The sequence below is a fragment of the Chionomys nivalis genome, chromosome 1 (genome assembly GCF_950005125.1).
Source record: "Chionomys nivalis chromosome 1, mChiNiv1.1, whole genome shotgun sequence".
NCBI lineage: Eukaryota > Metazoa > Chordata > Mammalia > Rodentia > Cricetidae > Chionomys > Chionomys nivalis.
The window spans coordinates 126,675,596-126,701,980 of record NC_080086.1 but is presented as its reverse complement, the minus strand read 5'-3'; the positions used below and the strand labels follow the sequence as shown (position 1 = coordinate 126,701,980).

At 39.1% G+C, this 26,385-nt stretch overlaps 1 protein-coding gene across 2 annotated transcripts in view; it reads left to right on the top strand.

Moving 5' to 3' along the window:
• Nucleotides 1-26,385, top strand: part of Rmdn2 (regulator of microtubule dynamics 2) — a 58,333-nt gene that overhangs the window by 13,972 nt on the left and 17,976 nt on the right. The window contains exons 3-5 of one of the 2 annotated variants that reach the window (XM_057770952.1): nucleotides 1,430-2,359; nucleotides 23,856-24,030; nucleotides 25,095-25,197. In XM_057770952.1, the coding sequence (XP_057626935.1) occupies nucleotides 1,430-2,359; nucleotides 23,856-24,030; nucleotides 25,095-25,197 (1,208 nt within the window). The remainder of the gene's footprint in view (nucleotides 1-1,429; nucleotides 2,360-23,855; nucleotides 24,031-25,094; nucleotides 25,198-26,385) is intronic. The other variant, XM_057770961.1, reaches the window with a different exon arrangement.

Here is a 26,385-nt window from a genome sequence, read left to right as displayed (position 1 = left end):
GCAGCAAATAAAAGTGTTTGTGGGGAGCTTTATGCCCTAAGTGGGTTTAAATATGCTTTAGAGACAATACTCTAAACTGAGATGGAGAAAGGACTCTTTTTTAATAGCTCTGCTAAACTTACAGTTGATGGGTGTCAGTTGTTCAGAGACTGATAAAGCATAAAGGATAATACACATAGCAGATCTCCTTCATCTGTGCCTGTAGTCCAAGTATCAGATGGGGTGCTTCCCTGTCATTGTGGATAGATAAATATTTGCCACTTTTTAAACCTTCCTTCCCCATTTCATATATCATCAGTTAAAGTGTTTAGGAATAACCCAATGCACGAGATGTAACGACACTGGGCAAAGGATATTCCAGAGAAAGAAGGAAGGATCCAGACACCAGTCTTATACATAAGATTGTGGTGAGAGGCCATCCCAAGGAAAGAACTGTGCAGAAATCGTGTGTGTTAGCGCCTTCATTCAACTGCGTTTTTACCTCTTGTCAGCTGACTCCTTGCACGTACCGAAATCCAAATACACATTCTATAGCCATAGGAACTCCAGCTCTTCAGAAAGGTGAGCCTCAGAAGAGCCCCAAAGAGTCTCCTATCATCACATTCTGTGTGGTTGCCATGGTAGTCTCTCGAGCTTCTGACACCTATGTCACTAGATTCTAGAGTCTCCCGCCATCACAGACTGTGTTGTTGCCATGGTGGTCCTACATGCAGCTTAAGTATTCAGTTTTCTGACTTGTTCCACCTACACAGGGCATTTTACGTCTTTTGAATGATGGCCTAGAAGGGAAAGACTTACTTTGGATTAAATTCAGTATGGGAAAATGCTTAAGGTATGCCTTACAGACAAAGCAAACGAAAACCACAAGCACTTCATGTGTTTCCTATTTGGTGCGCTAAAGAATGTTGTTGAAAGTGTTCGGAAACCCACTGTAGCGCTGCCCTCGGGTTCCCACAGCAACTGGAGATGTGTGTGTTTGAAGCATCCTCAAACCTGCCGAGATTTTTGCTTCATCCATGGCAGATATGTTAAAATGTAATTAGTCAATGGGATATAGGTTTGTTTCAGTTAATTCCCTTAAATATGGTAGTTGAATACTCTCAAAGTATGTGTGTGTGTAAGTTCTAACTCTCTGGGGACTTATGCATGATGTCATCTTATGTTTCCCTTCGTTTTTCTTTCCTTCTGCCTACTTCCCCGAGTCTTTCACTCTCCCCATCCCTGGGCTTTAACAGAGTGGGCAGGCTCTTGTCGAGAGATATACATTCTTGGGCACATCTGTGTGTCCATTAACCTTAGCCGCCCCGTTTTCTAAGTAGCTGTTGTTTCCCGTTGGTATGGTAGAAATTATTCTCCAGGAGGCTCCCGAGATGTCCACTCAGTTCCCTGTTCGCTTTTTCTTCCTCATTTGGCCTTCTTTTCACTCTAGCTGCCAGAAAGATGACCAGAGCTCCCAACAAAATTATCCTGAGGATCAAGTTACTCCACTACACAAGCGTCTTGGATCCTCTTGTATTTTACGACCAAAAGCAGCTCTGGGTTTAATAACTTGTCGTCCTTCTTCAACGAGTAAGTTAAGTAAAAAATTCTCTTCTTCATCAAGTGCATCCAGTCGCTTTTTTCCCTGTAGACGACGACATAATTTACTGGCAAGACTTCGAAGGAGACAGAGACGGCGAAGTAGAGTTAACTTTGATTCTCAGGAAGACGTAACTTCCAATGTCGCAAGATCTTCAGATCTCATTGGTGCCATCAGATCTCGAAGATGTTTTTTATCTCCTCACCTAAGTGTAGTTTCCTGTTACAGGGGTAGCATTAGCTATGATACTCCACAAGATAGTCTGAACCTGCCTCATGCAAAGGAAATTCAAGGCATTTCTAAAAAATCAAGTAACAGTGATGCTCAAAAACGTATAAGCTTCTCTGATACTAACCATGGCATTAAGTACTTTCCAAATTGGGAAACAAAAGCCGTTTCTCCAGGCCATCGGACTCTTGAAAGGACATCTCACTCACCAAGCCTAACAGCATCTCCCTTTTCTCTTCCAACTGTTATGTCTTCTTCCAGTCAAGTAACTTTATCAATTGCTGATGGCCGAGAACATGGCCAACTAAATAAGGATTCTGAAGATGCCCTTCATCATAGGTCTCAGAGTACAAATTACTCTCCAGGTGACACCAAACATCTGTCTCAGAATAATGCTTCCACCAGCCTCCCCCATGATGGACGTTCTTCACTCTATAAAGATGTCAGCAGCTTAATTGTCGAAGTTACCTCAGGCCCCTTTGAAGAAGAAGATTTTGCTGCCTCGCCTCCAGATGAAGATACAGCTTCACCTATTGAAATGGCTCAACTAAGGTCACCTAGATTTTCCTTTCTCTGAGTAGGGCAGCTCAAATCAGAATTTCCCAGCCTTCAGTCTCCAAAGTCACTAGAAACCAGTACTCACTCCGCTTGGAAATCTGTGCTCATGGCTCTACCGCAGTAGGGGGACGAGGTTTCTGGATTGTAGTCTAGATGTAACAGTGTGTGGTTTTGAGAGTTTATAGATAGTATTAGAATGTAGAAGCCAAAGATGATTTCATGTTTCAGGTTTCTGTCAGATTACAATTCAGAGGGTGACTAGTCCTAACTTCCTAAGTGGCTGTTGTAATATACCATAGTCTGAAAGTGACATTGAGTTTTTTATGTGTAACTTACCTGAACAAAATGCTTCCTTGGAGACAGTGCTTCCTTTGGTCCTAATCACTAGAGATGGTAACTCTCTATAATCTGTGGTTATGGTGATTGAGTCATACATTTTCATTCATATCACCTTTTACTCATCATATTTCCCACACAGATACTACACTGACAAAGTTTTCATTAACACAAGAATTAAGTAAACAGTGTTGTAATGGGAAATATAGCTTATTTAGAACCCGGATTTTTAATTAAATTCATTTATTTGGGGTGCATATACATGCCGCGGTGTATGTGTGGAGGCCAGGTGACAGTCTTTAGGAGATGATTCTCACTACCATCTAGGTTCCAGATGTCAGTCTCATGTCGTCAGGCTTGGTGGTGAGTGCCATTATCTGTTGAGTCATCTCATTGGCTCATAACCTGGAAATTTTGATTAATAATTTAATTCTGTGTTTGTATATGCACAAATCTTGGAACTCAAGGAGTCACGTAATGTCTCTCAAACTGTATTTTTAGAGTATTTTTAATTCTTTCTCAGTAGACAGAAGTTACGTAAGTACTCTCAAAAAGTAATGAGTAGAGAGATATGTAAGCAACAAAAAAGATTTGTTTGAATATAATTAGACTTTGTTCATGAAAGGGTACTTACGGTATTTTCAAGTTGTTTATCATAGTAAAATGAAACCCCAAACCCCATCATTAGGTTGAAATGTTATTTTTAAATGCAAGTGTTTCTATTTATCTTAACTTATTAAAATTTTATTTTTAATTTTAAATTTATTACTTGCAATGAACATGAAATTCATGTATCATTGAAACCATTTTGAGGTGTGTAGTTCAGAGGTATTCAAAACATGCACAGTATTATAGGACTAACATTACCATCATTTCCATAGCTCTTTTCATCTTGTAAAACTGAAGTTCTATACCCATTAAATAATAACTCTCTGGTTCTTTTTCCTCCTGTACCCTGTCTACTAGCTTTCTGCTTTCCATGATTTTGACTGATTAAGTTGCTCATATAAGTAGAATTGTTCGTATTTGTCTTTTCCAACTGGTTTATTTCACTTAGCATTATGTCATCAAAGGTCTGTGTCGCATATATCAAAATGTCCTTTCTTATTTTTTAAGGCTGAATAACACCCCATTTTATATATGAATCACATTTCACCTAAACATTCATCTGTCCTTGGGTAATTTGGATTTTTTCTGTGTTTGAATTGTTCTGAGTAATTCCACTATGAACATGAGGGCAAATGCTCCTTGAGATACTGCTTTTTAATTCTTACTAGCATGCATCAATTACACACAATAATGGGTTTCACTGTGAAATTTTCATACATGCACACAATGTATTTCAATCCTATTCACTCTTGCCTTCTAATTTCCCTCTTACTCCCTCTGATCCCCTTTTCTCAACTAGCGCCCCAATTCTATTTCTCGGCTTACTGGCAGGAACATAGACACCTTACCAGTGCTATCCAGCTGAAGAAAACATTTCCCCACCAGACATTAACAATGTATAAATTCTCAGGGAGGAAAGGGCCTGAAGAACTTCTCCCTATACCACGACAGGATGTTGACAGGCCTGCTCTGGTGCAGGCCTTGAGCAGCACCTGTGAATTCTCGAGTGCAACAGCCGTGCAATGCCTGGTAGTCAGCATTCCACACCATACACCCCGTCTTCCAGCTCTTCCGTTCTTGCCCACCACTTCTGTGATACGTGCAGGAGTTTGTGGGGACGAGGAGCTGTGCAGATGCCCCGTGTCTTTCTGAGCATTCAACAGTTGCTTATTTTCCCACTCAAACAGTTGTGTCTCTGAAGTTAGTGCTGGCCGCTTCAAAAAGAGGCTTCTCTGACCGAAGCCGACAATGCCACTAGTCCACTGCCTTAAACGAAGAGGACAGTTTGACGGCCACGTCATGTCCAGTTAGCAAAACGACAGGAGTAGCCTCCTCACTAGGGACTATCACCTTCCCAGCCACGGACTTTTGGCTGGCTTTTTAGTAGCAGATGTGAATTCCCTCCTGTGGAGCCAGGCCTCCAATCCAATCAGAAAGCACATCGGTTACTTTCCAAATAGACTTGCCATTATTGCACTAGAGGCATGTCTTACTGGCCAGTGGTTACTATTGCACTGGAGGGCTCATAGCTGAGTAAAACTCCTAATGGCAGTTCTCTCTCCACATCTGCATAGGAATTTAAGGGCTAGCCAGGGCAAGCTTCCAGCTCAGTTCCAGAATGATTTCTTTGTCGTATGAGCAGGGCAAGTGGTCAGAACTTACTTCAAATTGCTGATCTTTAATTCTTTAAGGAACCATCTTAATGTTTTCTGCATTATCTGCACTAACTTTACATTCCTACAAGAAAGGCATAGGATTTCTTTATTTCCTTAATTTGTCAACATCTATCTGTTTTGTTTTAATGGGTGTGAAGTGATATTTCATTTGAACTTTGATCATCTTTTGGTGTGATTTTCTTTAGAGAAAATCTATTCAAATCCCTTGCTTATTTTTTTTCTAAAAATCAGATTATCCATTTTGTTGTTTTTTTTTTAAGAGTTCTTTATGTATTGGGGATATTAACTCCTTTCCAGAGATAAGAGTTGGAATATTTCCTCCATAAGTCTGTGTTGAATTTTTACTTTGCTGACTGTGTGTTTTGATGCAAAGAAGCTCTACATTTGGTAAAGTCCTGAGCTATTCCTCAGTTTTAATATTTTCTTTCATTGCCTTTGCATTGGGTATTGTAGTCAAGAAATTATTAATTCATTATCATGAGGTCATTGTCTTATGTTTTCTTCTAAGGGTTGTATAGTTTAGTTTTGTAGTTAGGCCCTTGGTGTGTTTCAGAGTTAATTTTTGGCTATGATGCCAATTAAGGCTCTGAGGATGTAATTTTTTTAAAAGATATATTTATCTGTTATTTCTGTGTGCATGAAGCCTAGCTTGTTCATGGATACTGACGTCAGAACCATGAAGCTCATGATTGTACAGGAAGCACCCTCACCTGCTGGTCATCTCTAGAGCCTCAAAGAACATGATCTTATCCAAATTGATTCTTTTGTCTGAAGGAATGCAGTTTTCCCAATACCCCTTGTTAAAGATACTGTTCTTTCTTCTATAACTGGAATATAAATGATAGTTTTGACTCTGTCATAACCCTTTTTCTTTTTTGTGGTGAATAAGGCGTTCACTGAGCTGAGCCAAGGCAAGCGTGCGAGTGACTGCCTTAACCTAGTCACGTAATGTTCTTCCTTGTGACTTCATCCTAATCAGTGGCCTTAGAAAAAATTAAATATAAAATAAAAATATAAAAATAAAGTAAAAGGTCTTGGCACCCTTGTCAAAATGATTTGACCAGGTGCTTTTGTGTGGGTTTACTCTCTTGGCTCTGTATTCTGTTTCGTTGGAGCATACGTCTGTTTTCATGCTCAGGGCACACTGCTTTAGGTCTGCTGTCTTGTGGTGAATTTGAAATTGAGAAATAAGAGATCTCCAACGTTGTTCTTTTTTTTTATTTTTATTGAGCTCTACATTTTTCTCTGCTCCCCTCCCTGCCTCTTCCCTCCCATCCAACCCTCCCCAAGGTTCCCATGCTCCCAATTTTCTCCAGAGATCTTGTCTTTTATACTTTTCTACTTCCCATGGAGATTAGATCTCTGTAAGCCTCTCTTAGTGTCCTCATTGTTGTCTAAGTTCTCTGAGATTGTGGTTTGTAAGCTGGTTTTCTTTGTTTTATGTTTAAAAGCCACTTATGAGTGAGTACATGTGATAATTGTCTTTCTGTGTCTGGGTTACCTCACTCAAAATGATGTTTTCTAGCTCCATCCATTTTCCTGCAAAATTCAAGATGTTATTTTTTCTGCTGTGTAGTACTCCATTGTGTAAATTGACCACATTTTCCTTATCCATTCTTCAGCTGAGGAGCATTTAGGTTGTTTCCAGGTTCTGGCTATGAAAAACAAAGCTACTGTGAACATAGTTGAGCATATGTCCTTCTGGCACGATTGAGCATCCTTTGGATATATACCCAAAAATGGTATTGCTGGGTCTTGAGGAAGGTTGTTTCCTAGTTTTCTGAGAAATTGCCACAGTGACATCCAAAGGGGTTGTACTAGCTTGCACTCCCACCAGCAATGGAGGAGTGTTCCCTTTATCCCACAACCTCTCCAGCATAAGTTGTCATCAGTGTTTTTGATCTTGGCCATTCTTACAGGTATAAGATGGAATCTCAAAGTTGTTTTGATTTGCATTTCTCTGATGACTAAGGATGTTGAACATTTCCTTGAGTGTCTTTCAGCCATTTTAGATTCCTCTGTTGAGAGTTCTCTGTTTAGGTCTGTACTCCATTTTTTTTTATTGGATTATGTGTTCTTTTAGTGACCAATTTCTTGAGTTCTTTGTATATTTTGGACATCAGACCTCTGTCTGATGTGGGGTTAGTGAAGATCTTTTCCCATTCTGTAGGCTGTTGTTTTGTCTTGTTGACCATGTCCTTTGCTTTACAGAAGCTTTTCAGTTTCAGGAGGTCCCATTTATTAATTGTTTTTCTCAGTGTCTGTGCTGCTGGGGTTATATTTAGGAAGTGGTCTCCTGTGCGAATGTGTTCAAGTGTACTTCCCATTTTCTCTTCTATAAGGTTCAGCATGGCTGGCTTTATGTTGAGGACTTTCATCCATTTGGATTTGAGCTTGGTGCATGGTGATAGATATGGGTCTATTTTTAAATATGCTTTCTTTTTTCCATTTGATATTTTTTGCTTCTTTGTCAAAAATCAGGTGTTCAAGGTGTGTGGATTAATATCCGGGTCCTCGATTCAGTTCCATTGGTCTTCCTGTCTATTTTTATGCCAGTACTAGGCTCTTTTCAGTACTGTATCTCTGTAGTAGTGTTTGAAGTCAGAGATTGTGATGCCTCCAGAAGTTCTTTTATTGTACAGTATTGTTTTGGCTATCCTGGGTTTTTTGCTTTTCTGTATGAAGTTGAGTACTGTTCTTTTGAGGTCTGTGAAGAATTTTGCTGGGATTTTGATGGGCATTGCATTTAATCTGTAGATTGCTTTTGGTAAGATTACCATTTTTACTATGTTAATTCTACCTACCCTAGAGCATAGGAGATTTTTCCGCTTTCTGGTGCCTTCTTCAATTTCTTCAAAGATTTAAAGTTCTTGCCATACAAGTCTTCCACTTGTTTGGTTAGAGTTACTCTGAGATATTTTATACTATTTGTGGCTATTGTGAAGGGTTATATTTCTCTAATTTCTTTCTCAGCCCTTTTTTCATCTGAGTACAGGAGGGCTACTGATTTTTTTGAGTTAATCTTGTATCCTACTACATTACTGAAAGTGTTTATGAGTTATCGAAGTTCCCTAGTAGAATTTTTGAGGTTGCTTATGTAAACTATCATATCATCAGCAAATAGTGAGAGTTTGACTTCTTCTTTTCCAATTTGCATCCCCTTGATATCCTTTTGGTGTCCTTTTGGTGTCTTATTTCTCTAGCTATGACCTCAAGAACTATATTGAATCGATATGGAGAGAGTGAACAATCTTGTCTTGTGGGATCACTGAGAGTTTTTCTCCATTTAGTTTGATGTTGGCTGTTGGCTTGCTATATATTGCCTTTATTATGTTTAGGTATGTTCCTTGTATCCCTGCTCTCTCAAAGACCTTTATCATGAAGGGATGTTGTATTTTGTCAGAAGCTTTTTCTGCATCTATTTAGATGATCATGTGGTTTTTATTTTTCAGTTTGTTTATATGGTAGATTACATTGACAGATTTTCGTATGTTGAACTATCCCTGCATCTCTGGGATGAAGCTGACTTGATTATGGTGGATGATGGTTCTGATGTGTTCTTGGATTCGATTTGCCAGTATTTTATCAACTATTTTTGCATCAATGTTCATGAGTGAGACTGGTCTGTAATTCTCTTTCTTAGTAATGTCTTTCTGTGGTTTAGGTATCAGGGTAATTGTAGCTTCATAAAAAGAGTTTGGCAATGTTCCTTCTGTTTCTATTGTGTGGAACAATTTGAGGAATATTGGTATTAGTTCTTTTTTGAAAATTCTATAGAATTCTGAGCCTGATGATTCTCTGTATTTCCTCCGCATCTGTTGTTATGTCCCCCTTTTTATTTCTGATTTTGTTAATTTGAATATTCTCTCTCTGCCTTTTGGTTAGTTTGGATAAAGGTTTGTCTATTTTTATTTTCTCGAAGAACCAACTCTTTGTCTCATTCTTTGTATTGTTTTGTTTCTATTTTATTGATTTCAGCTCTCAATTTGATTATTCCCTGCCATATAGTTCTCTTGGGTGAATTTGCTTCTTTTTATTCTAAAGTTTTCAAATGTTCTGTTAATTCACTAGTGTAGGATTTTTCCAGCTTCTTTATTTAGGCATTTAGTGCTATGAGCTTTCCTCTTAACAATGCTTTCACTGTGTCCCATAAATTTTGGGTACGTTGTGTGGTCATTTTCATTGAATCTTAGCAAGTCTTTAATTTCTCCCTTTATTTCTTCCTTTACCCATTGATGATTCATGTGAGCATTGTTTAATTTCCATGTGTTTGTGAGCTTTCTGGAATTAGTATTGCTGTTGACTTCTAGTTTTAAACCATGGCGATCTGATAAGATACATGGGGTATTTCCATTTTTTTTTATTTGTTGAGGTTTGTTCTATTACTGAGTATGTGATCAATTTTTGAGAAAGTTCCATGAGGTGCTGAGAAGAAGGTATATTCTTTTTAGTTTGGATGGAATGTTCTCTAGATGTCTGTTAAGTCTAGTTGAGTCATAACATCTGTTAGTTCCCTTATTTCTCTGTTCATTTTTTTGTCTGACTGACCTGTCCAGTGGTGAGAGGGGAGTGTTGAACTCTCCCACTATTAGTGTGTGGGGTTTAATGTATGATTTAAGCTTTAGAACTGTTTCTTTTACATATGAGGGTACCCTTGTATTTGAGGCATAGATGTTCAGTATTGAGATTTCTTCCTGATGGATTTTTCCTGTGACTAATATGAAATGTCCTTCTTTGTCTCTTTTGATTGATTTTAGTTTGAAGTCTATTTTGTTAGATATTAGGATAGCTATATCCACTTGTTTCTTAGGTCCATTTGACTGGAATATTTTTTATCCCAACCCTTTACTCTGAGATGGTGTCTGTCTTTGAGGTTGAGATGTGTTTCTTGTATGCAGAAGAAGGATGGATTCTGTTTTCATATCCAGTCTGTTAACCTTGCTTTTTATAGGTGAGTTGAGTCCATTTACATTAAGAGATATTAATGACCAGTGATTGCTATCTCCTGTTAATTTAGTTTTCATTGCTGGTGATGTATATTTATGTGTTTTTCCCTTCTTTGGGATTTTCTGCTATGAGACCATCAATTGTCTGTGTTTTTGTTGGTGTAGACAACTTCCTTGGGTTGGAATTTTCTTTCTAGTATTTTGTATAGGGCTGGGTTTGTGGCTAGGTATTGGTTAAATCTGGTTTCGTCATGGAATATCTTGTTTTGTTCTATGGTGATTGGAAGTTTTCCTGGGTATAGTAGGCTGGGCTGGCATTCGTGGCCTCTTAATGTCTGCATAACGTTTGACCATGACCTTCTGGCTTTCATTCTCTCCAATGAAAGTCAGGTGTAATTCTGATAGGTCTGCCTTTAAATGTTATTTGGTTTTTTCCTTTGCAGCTCTTAATATTATTTCTTTACTCTGTATGTTTAGTGTTTTGATTATTATGTGGAGAGGGGACCTTTTTTTTGATTCAGTCTATTTGGTGTTCTGTAAGTTTCTTGTATCTTTATAGGCATATCTTTCTTTAGGTTAGGAAAGTTTTCTTCTATGATTTTGTTAAATATATTTTCTGTGCTTTTAAGCTGAACTTCTCCTTCTTCTATACCTGTTATTCTTAGGTTTGGCGTTTTCATGGTGCCCCATATTTCCTGGATACTTTGTGTTAAGCTTTGGTTAGATTTAATGTTTTCTTTGACTGATGAGTCTACTTCCTATATTGTATCGTCAGCGCTTGAGATTCTTTCTTCCATCTCTTGTATTCTGCTGTTCCTGCTTGTGTTTGTGGTTCCTGATCATTTTTTCACAATTTCTGTTTCTGTAATTCCCTTGGCTTGTGTTTTCTTTATTGCCTCTATTTCAGTTTTCAAGTCTTGAATAGTTTCTTTGATATGTTTTATTGCTTTTTCTTGGTTTTCTTTAAGGAATTTGCTGATGTTTTCCAATTTTTTGTTTGTCTTTTCCTCCATTTCTTTGAGGAAATTTTTTATTCCCTCTTTAGGAGTTTCAAACATTCTCCTGAAGTTATTTTTTAGGTCATTTTCTTCTGCTTCATCTATATTTGGTTGTTCAAGTCTTGCTGTTGTAGGTTTTACTGGTGCCGTATTGCTCTTTGTGGTGTAGCATGTGATCTTACCTTTTCTACTCATCTTTTCCTCTAATAGGTGTGGTTGGGGCTGTCTGAGATTCTGTTGAATGATCTTCTAGGTGAATCCAAAGCTCAGATGGCTGTTCCTTGTGGTACAGTTTGTTCCACGGTTCTAGTTATCCTTTTGGTCACTCCGTGTTCCTGGAGGTCACTCAGTGCTCCTGGGCTTTGCTCTACTGCCTTGGAGTTTGCTATCTCAGTCCTGTTCTAGCCTAGGTTGTTGGTTTTGACCTGTTTTCCTAAATCCTGGTCTGGATCTGTTCCTACAGAGGTCCCTGGCTTGGAGTTGGTCCTGCAAAGATCTCTGGCTCCAGTCCACTCCCTCCAAGTTCCCAGGCTTGGGTGTTCCCAGATGTCCACACCTGCAGAGGATCTGGCTCAGGCTTACTTCCTCAGAGGTCCCAGACTCACTCCTGGACTTGCAGAGATCTCTGGTTCCTGTCTACTCCCTTGGAAGTCCCAGATTCACACCCAGGGGACCTGGCTCAGGCCTAGTTCCTGGGAGGTTCTAGACTCACACCCAGACCCACAGGGGTCCTGGCTTAGGTCTACTCCCTTGAAGGTCCCAGATTCATGTCTGGACCCTCAGTGGTCTCTGGCTCTGGCCCACTTGCTCAAGTTGTTCCCTTGTACCTATTCCTGTGGAGTTCCCTCTCTCAGGTCTGCTCTGGTCCAGATCGCTGACTCAGTCCTGGTCTGCCAGTGTCCCATTGTTCATTTTTTCAAGATTGTTTTGACTACCAGGTGTTTCTTGTGATTTCAAACAAATTTCAGGATGTATTTCTATATTATACAAGATTATTCTTGATATTTTGAGAAGGATCACATTGAATCTGTGGACTATTTTGAATAGTATTAGCATCTTAATATTGTATCTATACACATATACACATATGATGAATTTCTTTTCTATCTGTAGAAGGAGCTGTGGGCTGTGTTCCTGCCGCCCCAGCTCATGGTTGCCTGGCTAGCTTATGCCCCAAAATAACGACACACAAACTGTATTCTTTTAAACACTGCTTGGCCCATTAGCTCTAGCCCTTACTGGCTAATTCTCATATCCCGATCAACCCATCTCTAATAATCTGTGTAGCATCAGTCTTACTAGGAAAGATTCAGCATGTCTGACCTGGTGGCTTGCTTCATCGCTTCTGGCTCTGAGAGGAGCTGCCCTGCATCTTAGCTCACTTCCTCTTCCTCCCAGCATTCTATTCTGTTTACTCCACCCACCTAAAGGCTGGCCAATCAAATGGGCCAAGGCAGTTTCTTTATTAGCCAATGACCTTCCTCCATCATCTATCGTCTTTATACCTTTGAACAATATATTATAAGGATACAAACCACTAGGCACAGTGGTTCATGCCAACATTTCCAACTACTTGGGAGGCTGAGGCAGGAGGATCACTTGAGTCTAGGAGTTTTGGATCATAGTGCTTCATGGCAATCAGGTGTCCACACTAAGGTCAATCAATGTAGTGACTTCTGGGAGTGGGGGGCCAATAGGTTGCCTGAGGAGGATTGAATCAACACAGGTCAGAAGCAAAGCGGGTCAAGACTCTCAGGAAACAAGTCATTAAACTCCTTAAATTGCTCTTTATTTTATTCTTTAATATGCTGTTAGGAAAGGAACCTGTTTGTACTCTTTACCTTGATACAGCTTCTTTCCAGTGCATAAGACAGCTGAGATTTGCTTTTTCTGTCTCAGCTTTGCTTTATGCGTTTATTCCTTCGATACCATAGCATGTGCGTGCCTTCACTTTTGTGTTCATGTCACACACATGTGCCTTTGTGTGTATATGTATGTGCATGTGTTTATGTATGTGTGTATAGATGTTCATGTATGTGCATGTGTGTGCGTGTGTGCATATGTGTATGTACTTGCATGTACATGAGTGTATGTACATGTGCTTCGTGTGTGCATGTGTGTGTATGTAGCATTTGGGTTTTGTTCTTCCCCTACATATAAGCATATAAATCATATTAGCTATGAAAAGAGATAGCTTTTCTGACTGCGTATTTGACCGGTACACTAGAATTAACCAGACCAGCTCAAAACAACAGATATAATTTAATAATTGAAAACAAGGAAACTCACACGACCAGGGTGAAAGTTCCGATATCCGAACTGGGTCCAGCGAACACCGCACGAAGAGAAGAGGGGAAGAGAGCAAGCGTACCTGGATTCCCAGGTTTTCTTCCCTGGCCCCAGGCAGCCACACCCTAGCCAAATGTGATTGGCTGAGCTTCCCCATCATCTCCCCCTTTTGTCTAAACAAGATCGAACCAAACCCAATACAACTATATACAATAGGAACAGATACCAAATATAAAATTACAAGCAACAAACAATATTAAGCAAGAAACACATAACAAAAGTTCTACTAAGCATTCTATTTCAAGGAGTCTAAATAACGTATTGAAATTGAGTTTAGCTAAACCATGAGGAGGGGAACTACAATTATCTAATCTTCAACTCCATCAACGATCTGAGAAGGGAAGTAATATTACTTGAGTAAACAGAAAGTACAATCGAGAGACTTCCAAAATGTGTAACAAATGACAGAGACAATTGACTACCTGGGCAATCACCCAAAATCTCATTTGCATTGTTGAGGCAACCAACTTTGGCTAAGGCAAGAAACTTTTCAGAACTATCTTATCCTGTCTTGGCAGGATATGACAATCCTGTTTTTACCAATTTACGGATACTTTGTATCTCTGTCAGTGGTTGAGGTATGGGCATTTCTTTACCCAAAGGCCGGTTCTGCCAAGAAGAAGACAAGCTCCAACTGGAGTGTCTTTGGTGCTCAACATTCTCTTGGGAGTAGAGTGGTGTTGCCAGGAGTGATTGTGTCTCACTACCACAGAACTTTAGGTTAGATTAAAGGCCATTTTTTACAGCTCTTTGAAGAGGTTGAAGATTATACTATCTATACTGAGTATAATCTCTATGTATCCAAAGAACCTGATTAGCCTAAATATAAATATGACAAACATAGATGACTATTGATCTATAATTCTCAATACCTATCTAACTTGAAGATTAAGAGAATAAACAACTGTGCAATAAATGAGGACAATGACCTCCAAATGTAAACAATGTATATCATTACATAAACACTATGTAAGTATCTTAATCAGAGGTAGAAATGTACACTGCAACATGGTAAATATATATGTCAATACAATATATATATATAAATACATAAAAAATGTTTTAAACAGAGGTAGAAGCATATTCACATATAATAGTCAATATAATTAAACTTTGTATCAAAATACAAGAATCGATACCAATATAATTTTCTAAAAACAATAATTCACAAATACCAATCTATTATCCTATCACCAATTATCCCTCTTTTTTTTTAGAACATCCATGAGCCTTTAAAATACTTCCCCCATCCCTCAACTACATACCAATTATAATCAACCCCTAAAGGATGTCCCTAAACCTGAGGGCAAACTCTTCTGGGAGATGGGACTTTGTCCTCTAAAATTGCTTCAGCTGTCTTGGGGGCGACGTTCTTCTTAGGGGGTCCTGTGAAAGTAAATAATGGTAAAATTACAAAATTAATATTTGGTCTTGGAAAATTGCAAATAGTCTCTGAGTATTTTGAGGATGTCTGGCCAGAGTGTTGTAAAAGATGTGAACCATTTGGAACTGTCTTGTGCAGCTGGTACCAGAAAACAGGTCTTGTAGTAGCGCTATCAGCATCATGATGTCATATTAACCAGGTGGAGTCGATTTTGTTGGGCCCCATCTTCTTCCTGGAAACCTCAAAGATTACTGCAGGAAAATTTATTGTTACTTATGGGAAACTTAAGCATTATCTATAAAGACATATACAGACATATATATTAAATGAAAGGTATAATAAAGACAGAAATAGATATGAGAAAGGCAAAGAACGTTTATAAATTATTATTATTATTATTATTATTCTGTCCCATATCATGGCTCTTGACATGAGACAGAAACTCTGGGATATCTCGTATCAACAGGCTTGGAATTGGAGAGAGACTGAGCCAGAGTCCAACTCCAAAACCAGCTCTATATATTTATAAATAAATGCACCCTAGCCAAATGTGATTGGCTGAGCTTCCCCATCACTTTTCTTCTTCCTTTTCCATATGGATACCTTTTATTTCTTCATTTTGCCTAATTGCTCTGGGTTGAACCTTAAGGGATATGTTGAACTGAACTAGTGAAAGCAGGCAGCTTTGTGCTTTCCAGGTCTAAAGGAGCAGCTCTCCGCCTTTCATCACTGGGCATGTTACCCTTGTGCTTTTCATATGCAATCTTTGGTACATTGACACATTTTTCTTCCATTTTTATCAGAAAAGAGTGCTAAATTTTGACAAGGGTTTTTTTGTTTGTTTTTTACATTAATGGAGATAATCTTGAATTTTTTTTTGCATTTTGTTGCTATAGTATACTATGCTGGTTGTTTCATGTATTAAGTTACCCTTGCTCCGGTGCTCCAATGTGGGACTCTGTCTCTATCTCCATCCATCGCCAGATGAAGGTTCTATGGTGATATGCAAGATATTCATCAGTATGGCTATAAGATAGGGCCATTTCAGGTTCCCTATCCTCAGCTGCCCAAGGAACTAACTGGGGACAACATCCTGGGCACCTGGGAGCCCCTCTAGGTTCAAGTCTCTTGCCAACCCTAAGATGGCTCCCTTAATTAAGATATGTGCTTCCCTGCTCTCCTATCCACCCTTCCTTTATCCCAATCATCCCGTTTCCCCAAGTTCCCCCATCCTCCCCTTCTTACTTTTCTCTCCCCATCTCCCCCTACCCCCATCCCACCCCACCCACGAGCTCCCAAGGTCCCAGTGAGGAGCAGAAGGAGGGAGAACATGAGCAAGGAAGTCAGGACTGTGAGGGGCACACCCACCCACTGAGACAGTGGGGCCGATCTATGCATCTCAAGTATTTTTTTAAATTTATTAAGACTTATTTTGTGGTTTAACTTATTTTGTGTTCTTTATCTTGAGAAAAATGTGTATTCTGCTGTTGTCTAGAGGCATTATTGGGTCCATCATCTACAGTAATATTTACATTATTTTCCAATCAGTTTTCTGCCCGATATTCTTGTTTTATTCATTACTGAAAACAGGACATGAAGGCTAGGAGTGTAGCCTGATGGCAGAGCATTTGCACAGCATATACAAGGCCCTGGGTTCAATACCTAGTGCCACCTGAAGAAAACATGACACTGGAGGCTTTTTACTATTCCTCTATCACTTTTCCCTTTAATTCTGTCAAATATTAATCATATATTTCATATGTTCAGAAGCTCTAATGTCTTGTGAATAAATATTTATTATTATTTATCCCTAATAAATTGGCCATTTTGTGAGATATGGTTCTTTATTTTTTAATTATTATTTTTGAAGTTATAATATGATTCCATCACTTCCCCTTTCCTTTTATTTCCTCCATACTCTCCTATATGTTCCTTCTTAATATCCTTCAAATTTCTGGCCTCTTTTCTCATTAATTATTGTCATATACATCTATGTGTATATATACCTAAGTACAGCCTGCTCAGTCTATATCCTGTTATTTGCATGTATGTTTTTAGGGCTGACCATTTGGTATTAAATAATCCCTGGTAGGACTATTTGTCACTCTTGGCATTCCTTAGAGGCCTGCAAATCTTTGGGTAGAGTTGAGGCCTCGTGCTCTTCCCCCCATCTACTTTAGCATGTCTGTTGTTGTTGTCCTTGGTTAGCTCATGTTGAGACAGTCATACTGGTGAGAGTTTGTGGGTATAGCACACTCCCTGGTCCTCCAGCTCTTACAATCTTCTCCCTCCCTCTTCTGCAATGCTCCCTGAGCCTTAGGTACAAGAGTTGTTTTATAGATGTATCCATTGGGCAGTAATGGCCCTCATAACTTGATGGTAACCAGCAGATTGCTTATTAGGCTTAGCGCTATTCAACAAAAGGGAAACCATGACTTATTTTAGAAAACATTCCAGCTCCCCAGAACTAGTGAAGTCATGGATCTGGAGAAGAACCTACAGCCATCACTTTACACCCACAGATAAGGGTAGGCCCCACCCCTCACCAAGGAGACTTCTGGTAACAGCTGGAGACCATCACATAAAACCACAACCAATCAAAATGCAGAGTCAAGGAATCCAGCCCCAGTGTCCTTTGCCTTATATCCCAGATTTTGTCTTTGAGTCTATGTTGTGTGTTGTTGGTATAGTACTTTTAACCTGTTTTAGTCACTGTACACCTGGAGCATCTTTTTCCATCTTTGACCCTCAACCTGTGTTTTTCTTTAGAGTAAAAGTGTTTTGTAAGCATCCCAAAACTGGATCCTGACTTTTAATGTTTCGCCAATATATATTTTTTCATTGAGAAATTACTCCATTTATATTTGATACAATAACAACTAATAGGAGAGAACTTATAGGTGCTATTTTATTATTATCTCTCTGTGTTATAGGGTTTTGCCCCTCATTTCTTCAATTAATTCTTTCTTTCCTTTGTGCTAAAATTTATGTTTTATAATATGTTCTTATTTCCTTTTAAGCACGCTCTCTGGATGATTCTTTTGTAGCTTCCAATTTTTAAAAAAGGTTGTAACAATTGGTTCTAAAGTGGCCTAAATTTCAACAGTGTACAACACTTCTATTCCTTTTTAGCTTCCTTTTTTTATGTTGCCACAATTTGCATCTGTCTTATATAATCGTTAACACATATTCACAATTTTATATTTTTATTTTAAATCCTAAATAAAAGGTAGAGTTTCAAAACAAAATTATGATAATACTCAGTTTAGTATTCATCCATGTAAACACATGTAATATACACATTAATAAATAAATAAATAAAACACAGTAATATACATACTCCAGACTCCTGTGTATATTCCATCTTTATGTGCCTTATTTTTTCTCTATTACTTTTTAATATTTATTTTATTATGTTCACTCCTTAAATCAATGACTGTCTGTATTCTTCCATCTCTTCCCCCACCCACTCTCATAAGCCCATGTGCATTTATCCAACACTGTGACCATTTAGAGGTCTTTATTTTTGGTCTGGATATATCTTTATTTATTATCTGTAATTCTTTTCTGACCAGGAGCTACTCTTAAAATGCTAAGTGGCATGGCTGGGACTAAGGCTGTGGCTCGGCCTTTTGGCTCTGCCAAGTCCAACATGGCAGAGGTACGTTCACTGCCAGCTCTGTCAGCCATGCTCACTGCCCCAGCTCCAGGTATGCAGCAGGTCTGTGTTGCCACCATTAAGCAACTTGCCACATGCTTCTCACAAAACCCTAAGTGCTCTGTAGCAAGACCTCCTGAAAGAGCCAGAGCTGTTTCTGCCACCAGTACGAACCAGGAAGCCTGGAGCCACACCTCTGCTCTCCACCAACAAACAGAGTCTATCTGTAAAACTGTGGCTGCCAAGAAACTGAAATTGACTGCCATTTTCGTACATCCAGAAGCCCTTTCTTTAAGCTTTCTTAGGCTTTATGTACATGTATGGTGTTGAATGTTGGGCACCATTATGTAAACAGAGACCACTTCTGTTTTCCAGCTTCCCAGACTCGAATAATCCCACAAAACTACATTAATTACAACATTGTTTGACCTATTAGTTCAGGCTTCTTATTAACTAACTCTTACATTATAAATTGACCCATTTCTATTACTTTATATCTTACCACAGGCTTATGGTTTGTTGCCTTTTGCTTCATGGGCAGCTATGTGGCATCTGCCTGCCTCTGCCTTCTCTCCTCTATCTCTGCTTGGATTTTCTGTCTTGCTATATATTGCCCTGCCATAGGCAAAGCAACTTCTTTATTAACCAATGGCAATAAAACATATTCACAGCATACAGAGGGGAATTCCTCATCACCATTCCTAACAGAGACCTTTGAAGTACTCAAAAGGATGGAGCTCCACAATAATTCCACCTGGATTGTAGTAATACCACTAAGCTGACAAACACCACCCAGAGATCAATTCTGGACTACAAACTACTCAGGACAGTTTCAAGGTAGCTAACTGAGATGGTTCAGCCTCACAGACTACTCCAGCTAGTAGGCTTTAACATTTTCCCGTTAAACAGAGACTGGCATCAAATGATACAGCTAGTTCTCCCAGGACTTGACCATTATCTCAGTTTTCTCAGGGTCCTCTAGAGATGCCATTGCCTGCCCCCAGACAACAGGAACCAGTCTACAGAACACGATACTCACATTCCCAAGAGATGGGGTAGATGGTTTGGGTCATTCAGCGGGTTATGGATATTTGTTATCATTTAGGGGGTTGGTTACAAGTTGTTATTGGTAATGGTCAGAAAAAAAAGCTGAACAAGAAGATTAGATTCAGAGATCTCACTCTGAAAAAAAAGGAGGGGATATAGAAATGATAGGATAAAGGGTAGACTATTGTATTAAGCAACTACTAGTCTTAAATATTTTACATTAGTTTGGATTTTTGTATATTGACACAAATTTAAGGTTATTTTTGTTATACTGTATATATATTTCTCCTCTTGTTTAACATATTTTTGTACATCAATACAAATTTAAGGTTTTTTTCTAGAGCATACTGTACCTATGTTTTTACTCTTGTTTAAGGTATTATACCTATGCAGCTCATTTAACAATGTAATGTAAATTTTAGTCTTTGAATAATAAATGCATGTTAGTAGTTATTCACCTAAAACAATCAAGCCTGTATTCATGTTAGGTATGTTTTCAAGGTCAAACAGATATATTTTAGATAGACAAGTGGTCTTCAGACACTTCAGAGATATACAGAATATGGCATTTAAGATATTTTGCTAACATAAACTTTTTATGACAATGAGACACATCTGTTCTCAACAGCACCGATCTACTTCAGAGAAGATGATGGACATTGAAGAAACTCCATATAGAGTTTGCTTGCTTTGTGGCAAAGTTAGTCACTGGGCAAGAAACTGCTCTTGCTTTAACTGCTGACAGAATGCTGTCCAAGTTGGACACGCAGGACACAAAATAAAATGACTGCTGAACTTTACCAAAACAAAGTGGGACAGTCCCTCAAAATTCCTGCATCACAAAAAGTCTGTCAGGTATTCTACACCTGTAGGCTGAAGATGGATGCCCAACATTACAGAGAAACCCTGGGTGACTGTCCAGGCAACCAGATTGTTTCCGTCATTTCTATAGTTTTAGAAGATGTTTGCTATGCACTTCCCATTTACTCAGGTAATATTATATCCTCAGGTCCCTAATGGGGTTGAAGATTAGATAATTAAAGTTACAGTTTTCCTTGTAACCAAATTCAGAAAAGAAACTCACTAAAGAGGTATAACGTGTATAAGGTTGAAAGACATAAAAGCTTAAATTGTTTATGTAAGAAAATATTTGAGGTCTAAGAAAAATTATTTATGGATTGATAATACAAGTTAGCATAGAAAGTGAATTAGGTACAAAACTTTGGACTCACCAAGATAAGATAGATAATGAAGTATTTTCTCCAAATATGCCAAATAAAAATGAGGTGAACATTGTAAATTTAGTTCTTACCTGATAATTGTTATTGTATGTAGCTTTTATTTGTCGTCGTTAAACCATTCCCTTTTTATTTAGACAAAAGGGGGAAAATTTGTGTGATATTTTGATTGCATTCTGATTCCCAAGACTGCCAATAAAATTTGCCTTAAGTCAGAGGGCAGAGCTAGCTATTAGCTGATAAAAATTAGCCATAGAGGTTTTGGAGGACTGAGGACAGATAGAGAGAGACTAGAAGTAATAGGGGGAAGTAGTAGGGTGGGACTTAGAGAGAGTCTTGGCCCTTTTTGAATTGAACAAGAAAGAGAGGAAGTCACTGGTCGCTTCTCCGTAACTTCTCTGATCATTCAGGTTCTTACCCTATATCTGACTCCTGAGTATTTGTTGATAAAGAATAGTTAGATAAATGCTTCGCCAGCCTGAGAAATCTACATTATTATTTGTCTTCAGGTTATTGTATAAGGCCAGTCTGGAGGACTCTTTTTTGCACTTCTTGTAGGGCAGATAATAAACTTGGTTTTTAAATTTTTTTCTGTAAGTATTTAATTTCTCCTGCATGTTTGAAGGGCAGTTTTGGCTGGTTGTAGAATTATTTTGTTATTCCTTTCTTCCTTATGGCATTGCAACGTTTCATCCCAGCACGATCTGGTCAACAAGGCTTCTGCCGAGAAGTTTGCTAAAGGAGACAATCCTTGACATAAGCTGAGTTTCTTTTGCCCCTTTCAAGATGCTTTGGTTTTGTCTTTCGCAGCTCATGTGGAGGCCCTTGGGCAGACATCCTTGGGTTTTTTCTTCTTGGCATCAGCTGAGCTTTTTGTGCACTTGTCCTTCTTCAGATCTGAAGATTTTTCACTGTCCCTTCTTCTCATTTTCATGAACCCTCATCACATGTGTTTAGTCACCATAATGGTACCTCTCAAGCCCTTTAGGTTGTATCTGTATCTATTTTTATTCATTCTTCATTCTTTTCACTCCTCGCCATACTTTCAAATGTTTAAGTTTGCCTGTTCTTTGTTTTCCATGTTAAAATTCTCTGTTGCTCTCGCCCATCAAACTTCAGTTCACTTAACATAATCTTAGCTCCGTAATTTTGTTCTTTTTCATAATTTATGTTTCTTTGTTGACTCTTCCATTTTGTTCATTTGTTATGTTCCTCTTTTTAATCTTTTTAGTCTCTCCTTCTTCTCCTGGCTTGTAAAGCAGGTTTAAGGTTATGATTTTAAAATCATTGCCTGGGAATTCTAAGGTGTGCCTCTCTTTTAGTGTCCTTGTCCAGAGATGCAGTCTCTTTCTTTGAATGAACCACCTTTCCTCATTTCCTTGTATACTTGTGGGTTTTGTTGAAAACTGAGAATTTGAAAGAACATCCAGACCTGTGCACTGGCTCCATGTAGAAGACCCTCAGTGATCAAGCTGAGTGGCATAAAGCATGCATTTCTTACAGATCTGTTTGCTTATGTACTTAGAATTTTCCACCTCCTACCATATATACAACTCTTCTAACATCCCTTAATTTTTTCTAAGAGTTTTCTTGGAAACTTCAATGTTCTGCTGTGTTCCTCTGCCCGTTGCCTCTATTCCATGAGTCTGGAGTCTGCTTGTTAGGTTTTTTCTGCCACAGTGCTCATTACTGCTTTCATCTTTCAACCTTTTCCAGCCCAAAGTCCTTCCGTAGTCTCCCCCAAACACATGTTCAGGTCTGTCTCAGAAATAGTTTACCCTCTAGTACCGATTTCTGTTTTGGTTAAGGTTTTTATTGCTGTGATAAAACACTATGCCATCGACAACTTGGGGAAGAAAGAGTTTATTTTTCTTATACTCCCATATCACAGCCCACCATAAAAGGAAATCAGGACAGGACTCAGGCAGGGCAGGAATCTGGAGATAGGAGCTGATGCAGAGGCCAGTAAGTGCTCAGCTTCCTTTCTTATACCATCTAGGACCATCAGCTCAAGGGTGGCACCACCACCCACAGTGAGCTGGGCCTTCCCATGTCAATCAAGAAAATACCCGACAGGCCATTCTGTCGGGACTACTTCTCACTGATGTTCTTGCTTCTCAAATGACTTTGATTTGTCAAGTTAGCATAAAACTAACCAGCTTGGAAAGTAGTGTTCATTTTTGAAAACTAAACTAAAGTTAGAACAGTGGATGAAAAGTGCTTGCACTTGCCACACAAGCATGAGGACCCGAGTTCAGATCCCCAGCACCCATGTAAATGCTGGGCACAGCCACACCCATCTGAACCCCAGCACTGAGGGAATGGAGACAGGCAGGTCTCTGGCGCTCTCTGGCCAGCCAGTGTGGCTACCAGGTGAGCTCCAGGTGAAATGAGCCAGGTTGTCTCCAAAAACAGGGTGGAGAGTGACTCAGGGAGACAGCTGATGTCAACTTCTGGCCTCCACACACCACTTGTGTGCACCCCAATGTACATGCACATGAGCACACATGGACACCACACACACACACACACAGTTAGCACATCATGTTCACCTAGAGCTGAATACCTACCCATGTGTAAATATGCACACACACATTTTTAAGTGCCTGCTAAGTTGGTACAATCTATTCAATATTCAGCAACACCCAGTGATGTAAACTTTGTGACACCATTTTGGATACTTAGCTCTTCAGTTAGTGAACCTTACCACTAAGAAGCAGATATTCTAGTGGAGCTGATGCTTAAAAGAAACACACATGCTGTAGGGCTATTGTTTATAGCATATTAAAGAGAATGTGTGCTGTGGGGGGAAGAATCAGACATCGAGAAGAGGAAGGAAGAGTTGGCGCTATGGCATTAGAGTGGTCTGGTCTAAGAATCCCTAAGACAAGTCTCTGCACCGATGTAACTGAGTCAAGAGTAGAGACTCCCTTGCTGTCTAGGGAAAGAACATTCCATCAGAGCACAGCAGGTAAAGGTAGGAGGCTGGAGCATGGTGACGGGCTGAAGAGGACCAGTGTAGACTTGAGTGACGGGGAAGAGGGGTTAGAGATTAAATTGGAGAACTAGTAGGGTTGGCACATTGCTCAAGTCCTTGTAAATAGCCAGCTCTTTGGCCTTCTCTCTGGGTAGCAATGGGTGCCACGACATTTCTAGCACAGAGTGGAGTAATTCAAGCATTTTCAAAGGCTTGTCCAGGTCATTGTGCACAAGTCTAAAGGGAGTTGGTGGTTGTTTGTGCCATCCTAGGTATATTACAGCTAATACTGACACAGAAGAGCAGAGTTTCCCGGTCGCTAAGGCTTTCAACACACACATTGAAGAACTGAAGCTGGATGTCCTCCTCCAGAAGGTTGACCGTTTACACATAAACGAGGCTAACAAAGTGGAGAGTTTTGAGCTACTGTGTGACCACAAAGAAAAGGTAAGTGCTGCATGGCACTGTTAAGTACTACCCTGTTCATATCGAACTCCAATACCATGTCACAGTTCATAGGAACAGAACGTTTGATGTGTTTTTAATAAAACGACTGATTTTTTTAAATGGAATTTGAGTTAATTAGGTTTACCTAAGGTCACAAAAATAGGGACCAGCCTTATATGGTGTTACATTGAGTTTATTAATTTTGATATGTAATGCCTGAGTTATAACATGAAGCATAAGACATTGTGCCCAGGCATGTCATATGTGTTCTCTGGAGAGAATAAAATTGTATTTGAAGTTTTCTATATTGCTATCAATGTAACACATCTTGGTATTTTAAAGCTATTTCTACCAATAATCATTCTGCAGTGTTTCATGATGGGCTTGAAGAACTAATTTGTCTCATCATCACCAATGACAAAGGGGATCTAAGGGCTCATGACAGCTCAAGGAGAAATAATATCTTTTTTGCCCATGAACAAGATAAGCCTAACCTGGGTATGAGGGTTTAGCAACTCCAACACACTGTGTAAAACCTAACTGATTAACACATAATGTATAAGCATACCAAAAGACCAGTCTATCCTCCGTAAGGATCTGCAACACTTATCGTCAATAAAAGCTTTAAATTTTTTTTTTAAAATCTCCAATCATAATTAGTTAAGTAAAAATTGTAATGTGTTTTTTAAGTATCTGCAGTTCAGTTTACAAATACTACCTACAGTGCTCAGTAGCCTATTCATTACACTGCAGTAGATAACTCACAAAGAATACTGAGAAAGTGGGCGCCCTGGTCCAGGGAGACTGTGTCGGTTCCATCCACTGCACAGCTGGGTCTAGTTTCTGTTTAATATTAATTGATTTATGATCCAAATGTAACACTATATCTGGTCATATTTCTTAGCCATAACATTTGCGTTTAAATGTTAAATATGAGTATGTATAAATTCAGTCATCTATAAATACCATTTTACCTGCCTAAATCTTTTAAGGTACGATGAAAGCAGTTACGTCAGTCTGGACAAATAAGTGTATTAATCTAGAGTGTGGTTCTGTCTTTCCAGTTTAGTGAGGAAATAGAGTTTCTGTGGCGGCTTGCCCGTGCCTATGGAGACATGTATAAACTATCTACCAATACACAAGAAAAGAAACATTATGCTAATATCGGTAAGTCATTTGTCAAGACTGGTTGTTCTCAGATGGCGTTGTTTTCCACAATAAATCATTAGTAGATTTTAATTCAAGTGAAATCATTTTAGTTAAAGACTCAATTTATTTCAAAATATTCTGGTGACCAAAAGCTGTACACAGTCTCAGAACAAAATGGCCTTCCTGGACTAAAATTTATGTCCCTTTAAGATAATTGAGCTAATAATTTAGAGCAGGGAACTGAAAAACTCCAACCTCAGTTTTTAAAGGTTATGATGTCACAGGAAGCTAAAACACCTGTGCTGGTCTGGAGGACCATGGTCTCTAGCTGTGGCCGCTCACAGTTACACTCACAACTCACTTCCTGTAGCATGCAGGTCTAGGAACACAGAAATAACCTCTCATGTCAGGAATTTCCACAGTGTGTCTGCATGAAACAAAGGCAGCCTTGATATGATGACTAGCTAAGACAAGCGTATAGCAACCATGATGTTGCCACGTGTACGTTTTTGCATATATTTGAAATTTTCCACAATAGCAAGCCATGGTAAAAACCAAGGAGAACGTCAAACGGTTGCTGTTGGTGGCTGTGCTGATGTCTCACTGGGCGTCAGAATGCTTTCTCACGGAAGCCCCTGAGCTCCCATCTCTCTGAGCTGCAGAATAGTTGATGTCATGACTGGTTTTTACTCTCCTTCTGTTCCAAAGCTTCTCTTTTGCTGGCTTTTCTATGATAGTATGAGAAAGAAATAGCAAGCGAGAACCCCTCCAAGTCTAGTTCTGCCGTTTTTATTTCCATGAAGGATGCATCACCAGAATCTGTGTTGGTCTTTCTTCCTCTGGAAGATTTCCATCTCTGCACTTTAGTTTCCGCCTCACTGGAGGAAGATGAGAGATTTCCCCTCCTGTCCTGTTCATATTTATCCTCCACCTTCCGGGGGTCAGTGTTCTATAGCGATCCAGTTGGCAGGAAATATACGTGGTGGAGTTCTAGAAGAGATTAATTTCAGAGAAAAGAAATTTTCAACCAGAGTCTAGAAGGATTTCTACTCATATCTGTGGGGGGCTGGGGGAATAAAGTATATTGATGTAAAAACTGTTTGACATTCATCAGCAGTAATACATTTTTCTTAACACCTCCTTCTCTTGGATGTTCTGCTTGCTGATGAGACTAGGGGCACAAAATAGAAGGGGTCTCAGAATAGA